The 19,831-nt window shown below is 45.9% G+C and overlaps 1 protein-coding gene across 1 annotated transcript; it reads right to left on the bottom strand.

Annotated features, from left to right (window-relative positions):
* Positions 1–3,838: 3,838 nt before the first annotated feature.
* Positions 3,839–19,010, bottom strand: MMGT1 (membrane magnesium transporter 1). Its single transcript, XM_033946963.1, has 4 exons — positions 18,868–19,010; positions 10,692–10,744; positions 5,539–5,642; positions 3,839–4,336 (listed from the first exon to the last, which is right to left on the bottom strand). Exons 1-4 carry the CDS (start codon positions 18,944–18,946, stop codon positions 4,174–4,176), a joined length of 399 nt encoding a protein of 132 aa, XP_033802854.1. The 5' UTR covers positions 18,947–19,010; the 3' UTR covers positions 3,839–4,173.
* Between the last annotated feature and the right edge of the window lie 821 nt (positions 19,011–19,831).

Genomic DNA, 19,831 nt, shown 5'->3' with positions numbered 1-19,831 from the left:
ATAACAGTCCCAGAATTTGCCAACTTTTAGCCAGAGAAGGTTCCCAGCCACTCAGGCATGCTTACTGAAAAGCATATTTAAAAAAAGGGCTAAACAAAATGAAAAAAACCCCAAAACATTCTGTATAGACTTTATATTATTATGGAATGTCATCACTAAGGCACAGCCCACTGTACAAAATCAAGCAGCAACAGGGTCAAGTGAGGATATTTATTTGTGGTATATATTAAACTGTAATTTACTAGCTAACTACTGTATCTTGTTTTATCATGTCTTTATTTTTAATATTGCTGTGTTCACTGCCTTGATGTGCATTTTCAAAGGATGGTTAAGTAAAAAAAATTTTAAACAAACATCTGGAACTTTACCAGAAAACTGCATAGTTTCCACTAATGAAGCTCATGGTGCACAGCCCCAGAATGGACTGTTGTCCATCAACTTGGAAGCCTAAAGGAGTAGGAGAAAAGTGCAGCACTGGAAAAAGATGGAAGGAGGAGGAAAAAGTTGATACAGTCAAACCTCGATTTGCAAGTGTTTTGCAAGATGAGCAAAACGCTCGAGCAAACTAACTCGTAAAACGAGTGTTGACTTGATCAGCGAGCAAGTCCACCCCGAGAACCGGCTTCTCTTCTCCCATAGCCCACCCCCAAATCCTTACCTCCAGTGGACACCAGACGAGAGGAGTGGGAGGCTGGCGACAGAGAGCAGTACGCACCCGGAACAGGAAGTACTCCTTCACACGGGCCTGCAAGGTTGCTGATGTTTAAGGGCACCTCCACGCTATCAGCCTCGGTTGGCAGAGGGCCGCAGTCCTTCAGCTGCAGTATGCCGGCCGCAATTCCAAGCTCCCCTCCCACCACACTGCGACTGTTTACAACCACCAACTCACTTCCGGTCTCTCTCCCATTGGCCCGCGTCACAGATGCGGCTCAGTGCATTGGGCTGGCTTCTCCGCACAACTCGTTATCCAGAAGTTGGAGAGAAGCACAAGAACTTCCCTCACCCAATACAACTTCTCCCGCTTCCAGATTGGAGCACTTCTCCCGACACTGCCCCGGTAATTTTGCACGCCAGGTTTGAATGTTGGCAACGCGGTGATGGTAGCCTGATGATGATGTTCCCTGAGAGCGCTTAAATGTGGAGGGGAGAAACCATCCGCCCACTGTGCAAGCGCAGGCAGCTGCCAAGGGTAAGTGTGCGGCTGACATTCTTTCCAGAGTTGTGGGTTAAGCTTGGCACCAGAGCCAGGGAGGTGGGTTGGCAGCGAGGGGGCTGGTTTATGCTTAGAGAGGAGAGAAAGAGGTGGGCTGGAGGTAGAGGAAGGCTTTCTTGAGCAATATGCAGAGAGGGAGAAGGGAAAGCTGTTCGGGGGCCAGCAGCTGATGCTGTATTCTCTGGTATGGGTGGATTAGATGCAGAAATCTGAGGTATTGGGGTGGGGGTACTGCAGTAGATACTGAAAGTTTGCAGGGGAGGGTGAGCTTTTATTTCATCTGAGTTTCCATTACTTGCTATGGGGGAAGTTGCTTTGATATACGAGTACTTTGGATTACGAGCATGCTTCTGGAACGAATTATGCTCGGAAACCAAGGTTTATATACTCTCACCACTTCAGCTACATAAAGATAGCATTCTTGCTACATAGAAAAGTAGTTACAGAACTAGTTTACTTTGGCTCAACATTATTTTTCCCGAATACTGCAACAGCACTAACCTAAGTGCTCTAACCAGATACTACTTTAGTTGATCAGTTTAAGGTTCTATGAGAGTACTATCACTAAAAGCAGTCTACTGTAGAGACAAAAGTAACGTTGATGATAATACCAACAAAACTGTTAAACAAGTTAGAGCAATGACCATAATAAAAAAGTAAGTCACCTTTCCCACACATGTAATCACACTTGAATATCAATTAAATTATTCAATAGGAGAGAGAAAGAGCATTTATACATAAAAAGTGAAAACTAACGGAACCATCCTTCTTAAATTATTCCTTTTTCTATATTAAACCTTTGAGAAAAAAAGGTCACTTTTTAAGGTGGAAGTTAATACATAAAATCTATCTTACTACAAACATAACACAAAGCTTTCTTTACAATGACAACCAACATAGCTGAAAACTAATTTCAGTCTAAGTCATTGCATTTGTATTATAAGCTTTATGTTTGAGGGACAGACTTCCTATGAAGCTTTGAGCAGGTCACAAAAACTGGAAAATGGTGACAGATTCAGCACAGCTGAGCAATACTAAGGCTAGTATATAAGGTTGGTTCCACCACACCGTAATACCATGCTAGACAAATTTTGTTGGTCTTTAACATAGCTTTTGGACCTTTTATTTTTTCTACCGTGTTTCCCCGATGGTAAGACACTGTCTTATTTTTTTTGGAAGGCCAAAATATGCTCTAGGGCTTATTTTCGGGGGGATGCCTTATTTACCCTTTCATGTCCCCTCTGTATCTCTATCCTTATTCAGTAGGTCCTGCTTACCCTTTCTCTTCTTTGTGTCACTATCTCCATTTTCAGCTTTCCCCCCCTTTTCCTTTGTTACTGCACCCTGTAGCTAGAATCTTTCCACCCTCCCTCCACTCCGGCCCAGCCCAGTATGAAATATTTCCTTTTGTTTCCCTCCCCTCTCTCTTTCTCTCTCTCTTCTGCTCCCTCACCCACGAGTCCTGCATCTGGCCCTCTCCCTTCTACCTGCACCTGGCAACACCCCCCTGCTCCGCAGCTCTCTTCAGCAACTCGTCAGCAGCAGTGATCAAGACAAGCTGCCGACATCGAGGCCTTCCCTCTACGAGTCCCGCCTTTGTGGAAAAAGGAAGTTGAAACAAGCGGGACTCGCAGAGGGTAGGCCCCGACGTCAGAAGCTTGTGTCGATCGCTGCTGCTGAGTTGCCGAAGAGAGCCGCGGAGCAGGGGATGTGGCCGGAAGCAGGTAGAAGGGAGAGGGAAATAGGAAGGCTGTAGATCTCCGGAGCATGACACCGACCCCGGCCAGGATGATTTCTTTTTCAGGCGTGCACCTTACAAGTCCAGCGTCGCGGCGGGAAATAGCCATGCTGAGCAGTGAGCTCAGCACGTACACAGATGAAAGCCTTGCTTGCTGATTGGTCCGGCGGCCGTGCAAGCAAGGCTTTCATCTGTGTACGTGCTGAGCTCACTGCTCAGCATGGCTATTTCCCGCCGCGACGCCGGACTTGTAAGTTGCATGCCTGCGTGACACACTACCGGAGCCACGACAAAGGTGGAAAAGAGCCGCATGCGGCTCTGGAGCCGCGGGTTGCCGACCCCCGCGGTAGACGGAGGGACCACACGGAGTCACCCACCGTACCACCTGATTCGGGTAAGCGCAGGTATCGGTGGGTGGCTTATTTGCGGGGGGGGGGGTGCCTTATTTTACAATTTTTTCTAAAAAGGGGGGGCTGTCTTATTTGATGGCCCTGCCTTATCATCGGGGAAACACGGTAGCTATGCTGGCCAGAAGCTGTAAATGAACCAATGTAGAAAATGACACGGGGCTAAATTTGTCCTCTTAGGAACTCAATTTCACTGTCCCCATGAGTGTTGTCACTGCCACTGTCCCTGACCTATTCCTGTAAGCTCTGCCTTAACTGCACAAACCTCACACACTTATGATTTTGAAGCTTGTGCAGATGAGGATGGAGTTTGCAGGGACAGGAATATAACTCAATGGGAAGGGAAAATGAGTTCCCATGGGGTTGGGGAAAAATTTGTCTCCATGTCATTCTCTAAACCAATGTATTCAGTACTTCTTGTACTAAAGCTGCTTTCTGCAGTACAGCAAAACACAAATATTAAAACAGGAACCTTTAAACTAAAAATAGAAACTCAGTTTAATACAACCCCATTTTAACTTTTACTTTCTTAAACTGCTAAACTAAAAGAATCAACCGCAACATTGTTTAATGTATGAAAGATCCAACATTTTCACAGCATAATTATGGCAATAAGTTATGTTGCAATGCTAATTCACAAGTCATTCATTTTCATTTAACAGTGTACAAAGAACGTCCTTAGTTATATTTACTTTAGAAAGCCTGGAAGATCAATATAAATACTGCTCCAGAAAATTAAAAAAAAAGTAGTTTACATCTCAAACTGCAATATTGCATCCCATTGTCCTGTTCTATTATTAGGATCTGTAAAAATCTTAGCGGCGCAGAGGTTCAAGTTTTCTTAACTTCAGAGATGCGTTGGATGTGGGCGTAGGGTAGCTTGGCAAGGAATCCTCTGTATTTATAGACTGGAACAACATCCTACCACGATGATTAAATACATAAAATGATGGATGGTTCCTTAGTGTGTCAAATGTCCTTTAAAAAAGTAAATAAATGTAATAAACTGATTAAAAACAAAAACAAACAAAAAAATCAACAAAGCAGAACTTCACCCCTATACAGCTTAACCTCCTCCTTCCGGCAAATGATTATTCCAATGCAATAGTAAATTAGTGTAAATTATATTACAAACATATCATCTAGCCTCATAAACGATGAGGCCTCTGCCCATTATCTGCAATGCATGGTTTAAACAGACCACTTCTGAGGAAGTGAAGAAGGAAACCCCATGCGAGTATGGTTCTTAATAGTGTTTCAAATCAACACACCAAATATAGTGAAGAGCTAATTAGCACAGGTCCCCAAGTGGAATGATTTTTCTCTGGAGCCATTTACAGGATTAAGTGTATTTACTTATTTTCTTTTTCAGTGATGTGTTTGGTATATATGAAACCTGTGCTACTTTCTGACCAGGACCCAGTAATACTGTCAAGCATTCCAGGATAAGAAAAAAATTATTTTTAGAGCACATAAACTAGGTTAGTCTTATAACAGCACAGAAGTGATGAATCTACCACTTTGCTCTTAAGCCATTCCAACCTGAAAACTGTCAAACAGCTGATAAAGGATAGAACTTTGCAGGCCTTTTAAAAATGAAAAGGCTAATATTTAAACAGTTCTTAGTAAACCACGGGTTGTGAGAAGATGACTAACAGAGAGGTATATAAGGTAGTGTCTGGTATAGAAGAGAAGTTTGCAACTCAAAATCTAGACACTTCAGGTGAATAAAGGCCTCTCTGCACGAACAGATCTGCAAAATTTACATGGGGTTAAATCACATTTAAACAAAAATTTTAATGATGAAATTAACCTGATGAATATAAACTATGGAGAACAAAGAATTTAGAAAGTCGTTTACATAGTGAAGAAGATGCTTACTGCATATTATCCTGTATACACAATACTTAATACATCACTTAAAATTCTGTTGTCCTGACCAAAATCTTCATCAGAAGGAATAAATGGACTATTAAAATCCAATAAGTAGTATTTAACTGTACATGTTATTTCTGCATTTACATATACAGCACATATCAAGTATGTTGGACTTGAATATTTTTCAGGCAATGATGTAGAACTTTCACATAAACTAAAAATAAAGCCTTAGCTTGTGCTCCCTTCCATTCGCACTTTTTTATAAAACTTTTAACATATTGGTGGAGAAACGGAATACATACTTATTTTTAAGTTCAGAAGTGGCATCCATGTCTTTAAATTCTCCTGCGATATGAACAATTCCATAACAGGTAATTACAAATGCCAAAAGTGTCTGAAGCACTATCTGTAACAGCAAATAAAAACAGTAGCCAGTTACCAGGCAATACAGAAAAATGCTTGTAAACTAAATGTCATCTGAAAGGAGCTGCTAGCCAGATAGCAAGTTGTTTCCAAGCCCTGACAAGAAAAAACTGCCACTACTTCTAATGGTTCCCAGAACTGCCATAGAATGCCCTAAATAATGAGGCGGCTTATGTTCACTGTATTGAAATAGTGTAGTGCAGTATTCTTACCAGGAGCTTTTGAATGGGTGCACTATGCCAGTTGATTTCAATAACCACCTGGCTAACAGAAAAATTTATAGTACTAAATTGCATCCCCCACCCTGCTCCCAAGTTACTCCTTCATGTTACCTGGCTTGCAAAAATTTCTGGGGACAACACAGTAGACCAAGGTTAATCATAAAGCACAGTTACTTACCGTAACAGGTGTTATCCAGGGACAGCAGGCAGATATTCTCACATGTGGGTGACGTCATCCACGGAGCCCTGATGCGGACAGCTTTTCAAGCAAACTTGATTGAAGATTTCAAGTTTGCTAGTGCTGCACCACGCATGTGTGTGCCTTCCTGATCCACTAGAGGGCGCATCCCCTCCTCATGGTCTTCAGTTTAGATAGCTAGCAAAGAAGCCAACCTTGGGGAGGCGGGCGGGTTGTGAGAATATCTGCCTGCTGTCCCTGGATAACACCTGTTACAGTAAGTAACTGTGCTTTATCCCAGGACAAGCAGGCAGCATATTCTCACATGTGGGTGACCTCCAAGCTAACCAAAAAGGGACGGAGGGAAGTTGGCAATTCAAGAAAACAGATTACGCAAAACCGACTGGCCAAACCGGCCGTCGCTCCTGGACAGAGTATCCAGACAGTAGTGGGAGGTGAAAGAATGAACCGAAGACCAAGTGGCAGCCTTGCAAATCTCCTCGATAGGCGTTGCCCTGAGGAAAGCTACAGAAGCCGCCATCGCTCGGACTCTATGTCCCAGGACTCGACCATGCAGCGCGAGACCAGCCTGAGCGTAGCAAACCAGCAGCCAACCAGTTGGACGAGGTGCGCTGGGAAACAGGGCGTCCCACCCGAGTAGGGTCGAAGGACAAAAACAATTGAGGAACCGTCCGATGAGACTGAGTGCGTTGAAGATAAAAAGCCAACGCCCTCTTACAGTCAATCGTATGAAGCGCCACCACGCCAGGATGAGAGTGGGGCTTCGGAAAAAAGACCGGAAGAACAATGGAACGATTGAGATGAAAGTCCGAAACCTTCTTGGGCAAGAACTTGTAATGAGTACGCAGGACCACTGCGTCCTGATAAAATACAGCAGAAGACGGGTCCGCAACCAGAGGTTGCAGCTCACGGACTCTACGAACAGACGTGAGACCAACCAGGAATACCACCCGCCAGGTGAAACAGATCAAAAGAGCGTTATCAATGGGTTCAAACGGAGGTTTCACCAATTGAGCCAGGACCACCCTAAGATCCCAAACCACCGGAGGGGGCTTGAGCGGAGGATGAACATTGAAGAGACCCTTCAGAAAGCGGGAAACCGTCGGATGGACGGAGAGCAGCTTCCCATCCAGCTGCCAAGGAAAGGCAGCAATCGCACAGAGGTGGACTCGGATAGATGTCGATTTGAGACCAGACCGAGAAAAGTGGAACAGAAAATCCAGCACTGAAGGGAAGGAGGCAGAGAGTGGATCCATGCAGTTCTCGGCACACCACGCAGCAAATCAGGAGCATTTCTGGGAAAAGCATTGCCGAGTGGAGCCCATACGAGAAGCCTCGAGAATATCCCCACCGACTGAGAGAAACAGAAGGAGGGAGGCACGTTGCGAGGAACCAAGCTGATAAGTGTAGAGACTGCAGATTGGGAGGCAACAGAAACCTCAACACTGAGACAGCAGAGAAGGGAACATAGGTAGAAGCAGAGGCTCCCTGACACGCTGAAGGAGCAGGGAGAACCACAGCTGTCAGGGCCACAGAGAAGCCAGCAAGATCATGGTGGCGCAGCCCGACAGGAGGTGCATCAAAGATCTGAGAATCAGAGTAAAGGGAGGGAACGCATAGAGGAACCTGCCCATCCAATCGAGAAGGAAAGCATCCACCTCGATGCGAACCCAGGAGAACATCCTCGAGCAATATCGAGGCAACCAGTGAGTGAGGGGCGAAGCGAACAGAACTACCTGTGGGGTTCCCCACCGAATAACCAAATGCCGCAGAGTCTGAGAATGGAGCGACCATTCATGAGGCCGAGAAGGGCGACTCAACGTGTCCACCAGACAATGCTGCTCGCCCCGGAAATACACCGCCCAAAGAAATAAGTAGTGGTGTAACGCCCCCTGCCAATGACGAAGGGCTCCCCTGCAAAGTAAAAGGGAACCTGTACACCCTGGCTTGGTCACAGAATACATCGCCACCGGGATGTCGGGACACACCAGGACCCCGCAATCTTGCAACCAATAACGAAAATCCACCCCGGCATTATAAATGGCCCGGAGCTCCAGCAGATTGATGCGGCTGCGACAGCCCGCACCCGACCAAAGACCCCGAGTCCGAAGGCCGTCGGGGTGCACCCCTAAGCCTATGCGTCCATCGGCAGAACCTTCTGATGTGGGGATACGAAGAGGTGGCACACCAACGAAACAAGCGTGTCAAGGAGGGAGGCACCACAATGTGCTTGGAAGCGGGATCCCGATCCTGCCACCACTGAGATGCTCGGGTCCAGCGGGGAACACGAAGATGAAACCAGGCGAACATCGGGACATGAACCGTGGAGACCCATGATCCCAAAAGGATCAACATCAACTCGGCCGAGGCCGAAGACTGCGGAGACATCAGCTGACTCAAGCGCAGACAGGCGGCCTGCCGAGGCAGAAAAGACCAGAGGCGGACTGAGGACAGAGGGGCCACCTTCCGGCATAAACAAACAAGGGCCACCCCCTGAGGCCGAGACAAGAAGGAGCGCAGACAAACTGGGTCCAGGTCCACCCCGACGGACTCCCGAGACTGGGGCGGGCAGAGTCTGAACCACTCCCGGACTAGAACTAGTGCAGGTCACGAAGGGCCTGGACCAGACGCAGATGGGAGGATGGGAATGCCCAACCGACAGAAGCGAGGCTATACTCCCGGTGCGTAGACACGGAGACACCCCTCCCGAAGGGAGGGGAGGAATCCCAGAAGGAGAGCAGCCCGGAGGCTATTGCGGCTGCTGCGAAGGACGCCAAGAACACAAGAAAGGTATCCGGAGGGCCCCTCTGGAGAAGGAGTCCAAACCACCAAGGCAGACGGGATTCAGCTGAAGGCGTCCCAATAGGCGAAGGACCGGTCGCGTTCTGAGAGGCGGTTAGTGGCCACCGCAAGAGAGGCCTCAAGAAGCGCAGAACTCACGCAAGTAAAAGTGGCGAGACGATCCTGGAGGTTCGGATCCTCAGCCACACTCTGCGACAAGCGAGATAACGCATGGCAGGAGCAATAGAGCTGGAGCAGGAAGAGAGTCTCCTCCAGGCAACCAAACTCCATACTACAAGATTCTGTCACGGCTGCCCGGAATGAACCGAAGAGAAAGCGGGGAACCCTTTCGAACAGGAGCTGGAGACGCCGAGGCACAGAGCCCCAGACGACGTCGAGACACTAAGCCCCCGTCGATAACGGGGCGCAAACCCGCAGTCGACACCGAGGCCCAAAGCCTCAGCCGCTGCCGAGATATAAAGCCCCCAGCGACGTTGCGGCACCAAGCCACAGTCGACATCGAGACACAAGGCCACCGCCAACCAAAGGGCAAAGCCCCAAGCGACGTCAAGTCACAAAGCTCCAGTCGACGGCGAGACACGAAGCCTCAGCAACGACGAGGCACAGATCCCCAGCCTCAGTCGAGGCATAAGCCTCAGGCGCTGTCGAAGCACAAGCGTCAAGTGACGCGGAGCACACGGCCGCAGCCGACGTCGAAGGTACCAAGCATCCGTCGACGTCGAGGCACCAAGCCCCAGTCGACGTCGAGGCACCAAGCCCCAGTCGACGTCGAGGCACATCGAGGTTCAGAAGTCGGCACCGTACTAATGAAACTGGTAATAAAGGTGCAGCAGTGCGCTCCATAAAGGGCAACCTCGAGATGAGAATTCCCATGAAAGGAGGCACACTTCGAAGGTCTCGTAGAGGCGAGCACGACTGCACTCGATGCCTGGAATGCCTGAGACTCAGCCGGTGGCATTACCGAGGTAACGCAGCTAGAAGAACAGAAAGAAAGAAAGACTTACCGGGGATCGAAGCTACTCAGTCCGATTCCAACGAAGGAAAAATGGTCCTGGCCATCCTGCTCACACGAGGTGAGCCCAGAGAGAGGCCAGGGAAGAAGAAAATACAGCTGCAGCCAAATGAGGCCTAGCCGCATGGCTGAGGCCCAAGAAGGGCCTGCCGGTGGAACCAGTAGAAACACAATAAAAAGTCTTTTTTTTTTTTTTTTTGAAACAAAGAAATGCACGATCAATCAACAAACGCACAGCGACTCCCTAACAAAATAAAGAAGCCGCGGTGCTAGAAAGGCACTTATAAGAACGCAGAGAAGAGAGACAGGGCTTTCTGGCTCCGCGGAAAACTAAGAACTGAAGACCATGAGGAGGAGATGCGCCCTCTAGTGGATCAGGAAGGCACACACATGCGTGGTGCAGCACTAGCAAACTTGAAATCTTCAATCAAGTTTACTTGAAAAGCTGTCCGCATCAGGGCTCCGTGGATGACGTCACCCACATGTGAGAATATGCTGCCTGCTTGTCCTGGGATAAAACTTTTTGTATAGAAACTTTGGGAATGTCAACAACTTATGATCTATAAACATAACTTCTAAACAGAAGCACAGTCTAATTTGGTAGTTAACAGACATGGATAGAAAATATCAGTTTAATGTCATTGATAAAATTCTCTTGAAAGATCTGATGACAAAACCTCAAGGGAAAAAAAAAAATCTTTAAAATCTTAAAGTTGACATTTGAAAGCATATTTTAATAACAAAATTTAAAAACTAAAATAATTTCATAAATTAAAGGTAAAATTACCCAGTACTTACATCTATGGGTAATGTTTCATCTTCTTTTTCTGTTAATCTCATATAGGAACGATCTGCAAAGGTAAAAAAAAATAAACACTGAGTCTCTTTCATTTGAAAGGAAGCTCTGGAATGAAAGGGCATGGGATGACATTAAAAGGTGATAGGCTCAGGAGTAATCTAAGGAAATACTTTTTTATAGAAAGGATGCTGGATGCTTTATAGAAAGGGTGCTGGATGCGTGGAACAGTCTCCCGGAAGAGGTGGTGGAGACATAGACTGTGTCTGAATTCAAGAAAGCATGGGATAGGCATGCGAGATCTCTTAGAGAGAAGACGAAATAATGGTTATTGTGTATGGACAGACTGGATGGGCCATTTGGCCTTTTATCAGCCATCATATTTCTATGTGTTTCTATGACTGGCTGTAGCCACCAAGGCAAACTGCACCGCACTTTGTCCATCTAGGACAACAGTATTTGAAGAGAATCCTTCTGCGGAGACTAGCAGGACGTGTCCTGTAGCGAGCATAGATAAGCCTTTACCCTACGGACAACCTCTATGGTTGCTACCAACGGAACTCAGCACCTGCAGATAGTGCCTTGCTATAGACACCTGCATCACCAGAATGTTCGAAATCTGACGGATTAGCTTGTTTTGCATGGCTCTGGTAGAAACACATGACCCACTGCTGTGTCAAATCAAACTTCCAAGTATTCTAGGGATTGAGTCAGTTCCAGGTGACTTTTCCAGAAATTGATGATCCAGCCTAGATCTTATAGGCGTTGAACCACTTGTGCGACTGCTTTCTTGCCCTCGGACTTGGACAGCGCTCTGATCAGTCAATCGTTCAAGTACAGATACACCTGAATTCCCACTTTGCATAGGTGTGCTGCTACCACTACATTATCCCAAGGTGAAGTCGCTACTAGAGAATGACACAGTGACAAAATTCATCACCGTCCCCGCAGATAACCGCGGGAAATAATCCCATGTCATTTTCTAGTGTCTATTTCAACCTCGGTCCTTCTACACCAGCATTCTTCAAAGCAAAGCTTGCGGGTCAGTGGTTGTGCCCAATTATACTCCGATTCTTCCCTCTCTCCTTAAAGAATGACATGAAGATGGTTTCCCGCAGTTATCCGCGGGGACGGGAACGGTGATGAATTTTGTCACCGTGCCATTCTCTAGTCGCTACATTGTCCCAAGGTGAAGGTGCAGTCACCATACTGAAGGGCAGTGCTGCAAACTGGTAATGTTTTCCTAGCACATGAAATTTCTTGTGGTCTAGAAAGTTGGGAAAATGCAAGTAGGCCTCCGACAAATCCAGAGGCTAGAAATTCCCCTGGCTCTCTGCACGATAATGCCTGCAACTTGTATACCCTCTAGTCAAACGTGTGACCAAAAACACAGTCAGATCTATGACAGATGCTTCTGATAAAGGTTCATACGAAGTCTTAGTGAGGGCTCATAATACAATATTAAGATTCCATTTTGGAAATGGCAGCCTCACCAGAGGGCAGAGCCTCAGTGCTCCCTTCAGGAACCTAGAAACATCTGGATGAGAGGCTAGAGATGCTCAATCTGTTCTGGCCTGGAAGCATGAAAGACTAGCTACCTGAACTTTAAGAGATCCAACTGCCAATTTCTTCTCCAATCCTTCCTGCAGGAACAAGAAGACCTGAGGAATGGAAGCCTAGAAAGGATCCAACTGCTTATCCTTGCACCATTGCTAAAAATTATTCTATGCTTAGCATAGGCCACTACTGTCGCTGGCTTTCTAGAACTGAGAGTCGATATCACCATCTCCGAATATCCTTTCTGTGCTAAGGTTGCACACTTTAGCCACACAGTAAGACCAAAGCAATCCAGATCATCTAATACTATGGGCCTCTATAACAGAATGCCATGATGCAGTAGTAGTCCGAGGCAGCTGTTCTGCTGCAAGTGGACCAGATCCACATATCATGGGTGACACAGTCAATCCGGGGTTATGAGGACTACTAATCCCCAATAAATCGCTATTCTGCGAATAACTCGGCCTATCATTAGCCATGGGGAAAACACTTACAGCAGTGCTCTTCCTGGTCAAGTTTGCACGAGAGCATCCATTCCGATACTTCCTGACTCAAAATCTTTGACTGAAAAATTGAGGCGCTTTCTTGTCCATCAATGCCATGAGATTGAACGTCAGGCACCCCCAGCATCTTACAATGCAATTGAACGCTTTTTGGGGCAATGCCCATTCCCCTGGATCCAGTGTTCACTTGCCGAGGTAGTCAGGTTAGACATTGTCCAATCCCGCTACATAACCGCTATTATCATCCACAGGTGGACTTTTACCCACTGAAACAATTGGGCCTCCAGCTTCAGAGAACTTCTCTTGGTTCCCCCTTGCCTGTTGACATACGCCACTGCTACAACATTGTCCGAGAATGCTCCAACTGCTTTGTCTTTCAGCTGTTGTCTGGAAAAAGCAGAGAGCTAACTGAATGGCTCTTAATTCTAATCTGTTGATAGAGCATGTTTTCTCTGATGGCAGCCATCAGCCTTGCACAGGGTGACCCTCCCTCGCAATGACCACCCCAGCCATATAGAGACTGGCATCCATTGTATCAACCACGACTATGTGAAGAGGAAGGCCTCTGGATAACAACTTCAGCCAGAGTCATCATTTTAAGCTCTGTTGCATCTGTCTTTCAGGTTAACTCCTTCTGGAGTGAGTCTGACTGATGAGAACAATGTGCCAGCAGTGATCTCTGTAGGGGTGCACAGGTGTGCTCTTGCCCATGAAATCACCTCTATGATTGCCACCATGGATCCCAGAACCTGCAAGTAATGCCAAGCCATAGGAGCCGGCTTCGCCAAGATGTCTAGGATCTGGCATCTGAGCTTCAGTTTGTGTGGCTCTGGAATAAACACTCAGCTCTCTGTGTGTTGAACAGGATTCCCAGATACTCCAGACACCGAGTTTGTTCCAGATAGCTCTTTCTGAAACTGATAATTCACCCAAGATCCTTTAAGAGCTAGACTAACTGAACAAATGCCTGGTGGTAGATCAGCAAGGACTGTGCTCTGATCAGCCAATCGTCCAAGTAAGGGTGACCCTAGATTAATGCCTTGCGCAGGTGGACTGCTGCCATCACCATTACTTTGGTGAAGGTGTGCAGTGCAGTGGCCAACCCTAAAAGGCAGTGTTGAGAACTGAAAGTGCTTCTCTAGCACATGAACCCTGAAAAATTTTATTTGATCTAGGAACATGGGAATATACAAGTAAGCCTCTGTCATATCCAGTGAGGCAAAAAAATTCACCCATAGCCTCCAAAGCAATGATCGATCTCAGTTTTCATCTGGAATCTCGAGCTTTCAGCACCGACTGACCATCTTGAGTTCTAGGAGTCTTTCTTGAGCACAATGTATACAGAGTATCTCTCTAAGCTTGCATCTTTATCTGGAACTGGTTCTATCACTCCAATTTGTAACAGCCTTTGCACCGTCACCCTGACCTTGGCCGCCTTCTCTGGTCTTCCTGCCAGAGAGGCCAAGAAGTCCTAGAGTAGGTGAAAAAATTTGAGCTTGTAGTCCTCTTGAATTATGTCCAGTACCCACTGATCTGAAGAAATCTGTGCCAAAGTCCCCCCAGAACTCCAAGTCTCCCTTCTATGCTGGGGTGCTCGGAGGCTGATCTTGGAGCTACCAAACCTTTGTCTAGATCCATGATAGGACCTGTGACAAGGATTCCGTAGACCTACAATGAGGTCTTCTATACCCACAAAAGGAACCACGATTGGAACTGCATGATCCTCATGGTTTACTGTCTGGCAAGGATTTGGGACAACGGTCAATTACACTAAGAACATAAGAATTGCCATACTGGGCCTGACCAAAGGTCCATGAAGCCCAGTTTCCTTTTCCATCAGATTGTCCAATCCTTTGCCAAAAAACATTTGCCCCTTAAAGGGGAGTCTGCTCAAAGTAGCTTCAGATAGTAACATAGTAGATGACAGCAGATAAAGATCCAAATGGTCCATCCAGTCTGCCCAACCTTACCCTCTCTTTAAATTACTGTTTTTAATTTAAATTTTCCTTCTTCTTAGCTATTTCTGAGCCAGAACCCAAAGCTCTGCCCAGTACTGTGCTTAGGTTCCATCTACTGAAGTCTCTGTCAAAGCTAACTCCAGCCCATCTAAACCATCCCAGCCCTCCCCAGTCCATGCTCAACCAAATCGCTGTGCAAGTCTGCCCAGTACGGCCATGAGTTCTTCAATATTTACCATTATTTTCTGATTCAAGTTTCCACCCTTTTTTGAAATCTGTCACCGTTTTGCTCTCCACCACCTCCCTCGGGATTGCATTCCAGGCATCAACCACACTCTCCGTAAAGAAGAATTTCCTTACATTACTTTTAAGTCTACTACCCCTCAACCTCATTATCCTTTCTCTAGAAAAAGATTTTGTTCTACATTAATACCTTTCAAGTATTTGAACGTCCGACTCATATCGCCACTGTCTCTCCTTTCCTCTAGGGCAGTGGTCTCAAACTCAAACCCTTTGCAGGGCCACGTTTTGGATTTGTAGGTACTTGGAGGGCCTCCGAAAAATAGTTAATGTTTTATTAAAGAAATTAAAATTTTGAATGATGTAAAACTCTTTATAATTTATAAATTTTTGCTTTTAGCTAAGTCTTAATAATAATAAAAAGCTAAAGAGACATATGATCAAGAAACTTTGATTTTACTTTTGTGATTATGATAAACATACCGAGAGCCTCAAAATAGCACCTGGCGGGCCATGAGTTTGAGACCACTGCTCTAGGGTATACATATTCAGGGCTTCCAGTCTCTCCTCATACGTCTTTTGGTGCAAACCTCCTACCATTTTCGTTGCCCTCCTCTGGACTACTTCAAGTCTTATGTCCTTCGCCAGATACGATCTCCAAAACTGAACACAAGTGGGGTCTCCTCCCTGAGGAAGTAACCCTCTCTGTGCACCCCCATGCTGACATCCAGTAGATGTTCATTTATATATTTGGTAAGCTGTATACATCAGGATTACAAAATTCGGTTCAAGGACCTTACCTGGATCCTCCGGGGACCTCTGCCAGTCTGAAATTCGCCTCCTCAGAGTCAGGTGCTTCCACACAGCAGCGCTTCACTGGTGACATATACCGTAGTTGCATTTTAAGGCTCTAAAATTGTTTTGAGACCCAGCTCTTGCACTTTCTGCAACTCAAGACCTGCAGATGGACTAGATAGGGATAAGCCCACGGCTCCTGTCCCTTCTCACATGACACACAGTACTCAAACACTCTTCAGACACCCATCCAGCGCAAACTTGGCATGATATAGGGATAAAACCAACTGAGGAGACCATTACAATCAATTTAAACCAAAATCAAGGTGTTTTGGAGGCAGATAGAGGCTTAAAACAAAACCAGGAAATACAAGATCACTGCCACAGCAGCATTTTGGTACTAAAAACAAAGTTCAAACACGAAGAAATGGGATTTTAAAGGTGGGGGACCCTTGGGATAATCCCAGAAAACCTTAGTTTTGCCAATTTCTGACCCACTATGATTTTCCCATAGACAGTAATGAGCTGTACTCACAGAACTGCCATGTGCTATGCCTGTATCAGCTTTTCGCTGCAGATGGAAATAGAGAAGGAATTTCTGCCTCAGACAAGCAAGAGTGGTTCCAGCTGCTTGTCTCTTTGAGCTGTCTTTTATTCAGGTTCCAAAACCTGAAATCCTTGACCCCTCCCATATGATTTTTCAGTGGGGGAGGAGAGACACAGCCAACCTCCGCCAAGCCTACAGGCCAGTCACAAGGTCTAATCTGCCTGCGTTCAAGCACCTAACTCTTCATGGGCAAGCACTGTTCCCAGGGAATCTATGCCGGAGCTCCAAGTGTTAGAGAAGGTACACCAGGTAGGAGATGTTCTTAAAAAGTGTGGGCCTCCTGGCTTCAAACCCCATCTGACCCTTCTCCCAGAGCTGTCCCAGCACTACTGGGAACCTTTTAGCACAGGAGAGCCTCGAAAAAGATCAGATTACTGTATTTTTCGGACCATAAGACGCACCGGACCATAAGACACACCCACCTGTAGAGGAGGAAAACCCAAGAAAAAAAAATTGGTTCACAATTTTTTCTTGGTTTTGCCTCCTCTACACGTAGGTGCGTCTGGTGCTGGGAAGCCCAAAGCCCGCAGCCACCTGCAGCCCAAAGTTGCCCGCAGCCCCCCCACCGGTACCCTTTTTAGTGGCAGTGGTCCAGCGTGGTCTCCTGGATGGCTGCCTTTGTCTTAGAAGAGCGACGCACAACACAGGAGCGCAACCTTTGCACTTGCTGCCTGGTCCCGTGCCGCTCTGTGTATTTGGTCCATAAGACGCACCCCCTTTTCCATCCCCTTTTTGGAGGTAGAAAAAGTGTCTTATGGTCATAAAAATTCAATAATACCCAAAAATAACAAATCTAGTGCAAAGCAGAGAAAATACACTTTCTCAATTCAATTGTAGAAGTTAAGACTGAAGAGACAGGTCACTGCCTAGGGAGATAGCTGAGAAAAATGATTGATGCCTTCTACAGTCCAACTTGTGGGTTGGGGTATACAACCTATCTAAAAAGAATCATATGCTGTTTGCACAGGAACATAAGAATCAAAAGGTAGGCAAATATTGGCACTTGGACAACTAAAAGCAGTGCTATGGACATGCACACTGGTTACCAGTCAACAAACATTGTGCCTTCAAAGCTCTAGTAATCGCACATAAAAATTTCCACCCCAAAACCCCAACCTACATAGCAGCCAAACTACAACCATACTTTCTCAATTGCTACCTTTGCTCTGACTCGGAGAGACGATTCTTTATCCCCGCAGGAAGATCTCTCAAACTAGAAACAGCAAGCAAACGTTCATACATCCACTTTATCTCTCGCCCGTGGAACCAACTACCTACTCAGATCAGGTCACTGAACTCGCTAATGGCCTTTCAGAGAGCAAAGACTTTCCTTTTTACCAATGATACTGGCTCTTTGTAAACTGACTCCTTTGAAAGCTTCTATCTGCATCCTCTCCCCCCTATATAGTTAGGAAACTGTCTCCTTGTATGCTTCTATCAGTATCCCCTCTCCCTTTAATACTTTTGCCCTGTGTACTTCTCTCTATCTTTTCTTCATGTCCTCCTCCTACACTGTGAATGTCCTTTTGTAACCCGTTCTGGGATAGAAATCTAAATAAAAGTGCACTCTTATTCCTGGCTGGTTCTCTTAGATAATGTTTGGCTCCAAGCTAAGAGGGAAAGGGACTGGGACTTGTATACCACCTTGTAGGTTTGTTTGTTTTTACAACCACGCTCAAAACTCTGCCCTATCCGAAAATACGGAACGTCCTCTATCCAATAAAGGACTGAGACTGCAATTACTTAATGAGTTTAAAAGACAGCTACTCTAGATTGTAAAATTAGAATGAACCATTTAAAACGATTCTCATCTTTCAAAAAAATCATGTTAAATTGAAAAAGATACCGTCACTCGGCCTCACTGAGTATATGAAATTGGGCGATAACAAAACCTAGGTTAAAATCGTGTTACCTTGCACCTGCAGAATGCAACAGAATGCTTAATACATCGCCTAAAATGCTGTTGTCCCGACCAAAATCTTAATCAGAAGGAATAAATGGACTATTAAAATCCAATAAGTAATATTTAACTGTACATGTAGGTTAAATCGTGTTACCTTGCACCCGCAGAATGCAACAGAAAGAAAATGCATCAACTTCCAAATCTTCAGTAACGTCTTTCCCAAAACCCTGAACAATTTTGAAATACAACTCTTAGGCTCAGTACTGAAACTGATCCGTAAAAGATATGGTTAATAGAATGTGACAGCAGCAATCTACCACCGGCGAGATTACAAATGCACCGTACGCGTCCTACTAGCTACTGCTCCCCTCCCAAGGGAGCTTCGCGCGCTGTGGGGGGAGGGGGGTGTAACTTAACAAATGGTTGTCATTCGAGAACTTTAGACCAAACACGTTGCAATGCGATTCGTTCATCAGTCATTTAACGCTCAAAGTCCCAGTCCCGACCCGCGTTCCGCTAGGCCTCGGTGTATCTGTCGCTCGAAGCGCTCTTTGACGAAAGACTCGAGGCACAGACTTGAGGGAGCCCTGAAAACACATATATGTTTATACTCACGCTGGGCCGCTGAGAAAGCCGCATGTGCTAAAGCGAACAAGCCAAGTCCGACTATCCCTTTCCAGACCGAAGACGCCATGACTAGAAACACTATCCCGTGAATGCGAGCCGCCGGCGCACTTTGATGATGTCACAAAAAAAAAAAAAACGCCATCGTGGGGGTGTGGCCTTTTTACAAGTTTTATGAGGTGTATGTACTGTATATTGTTTGAACTGGATATCGCCAGACTTTCAACCTTTACTGGGAATGAGCAGTAGCATGAAAAACATTAATTACTAGACAGTATTTTTTTTTTTTAGGCAGCTGTAGTTCTCTGACCGTTGTCTTCATAATATTATCCACGTTTTCTCAAAGCTTATCTTGGAGGTAGGGGCATAAAGTAAGGAAATCCTGTAGGGGATGACACAACCTGCAGACACTACTCTTATAACCAGGACTTTTAATTTGATGATAAAAAGCAAGTGGATGATGTCAAGGAGACTGGCTAGGAGCAGCAACTGCAGAGCAGGGGGCTGGATTAGTGAGCAGAATGCTTGTTCTCTGTTCCCCTGTTTTACCCTCTCTTCTTCAGGTCACCTGCAAGAGGACACTGGAGAATAAAACTGCTGCTCTGGAGTCTGAAAAGAAGTGGTGGAGCTGTGTTCCAAGCTGTTTCCCCTAGAAATTAAGCCCTCCATCTATTTTTCTTAAACCCTCTTTATTAGTTTTGTTGCTCTCTTGACCATTCAGGATATACCTCCTTTGTAAAAATTATTTATATACTGCCTATCAATGGAAGTTATCTAAGTGGTTTACATTCAGGTACTCAAGCATTTATATCTATCTGTCCTGGCGGGCTCACAATCTATCTAATGTACTTTAGGCAATGGAGGATTGAGTGACTTGCCCAGGGTTATAGGGAACAGCTCTAACCATTAGGCCACTCCTTCCTCTTCCTGGATGGGGCTTTGGAGAAGGAGGGGA

Source organism: Geotrypetes seraphini, chromosome 5, assembly GCF_902459505.1.
Source record: "Geotrypetes seraphini chromosome 5, aGeoSer1.1, whole genome shotgun sequence".
Taxonomy (NCBI): domain Eukaryota; kingdom Metazoa; phylum Chordata; class Amphibia; order Gymnophiona; family Dermophiidae; genus Geotrypetes; species Geotrypetes seraphini.
Note: the sequence above shows the minus strand (reverse complement) of the source record. Positions and strands in the feature narration are given on the sequence as shown.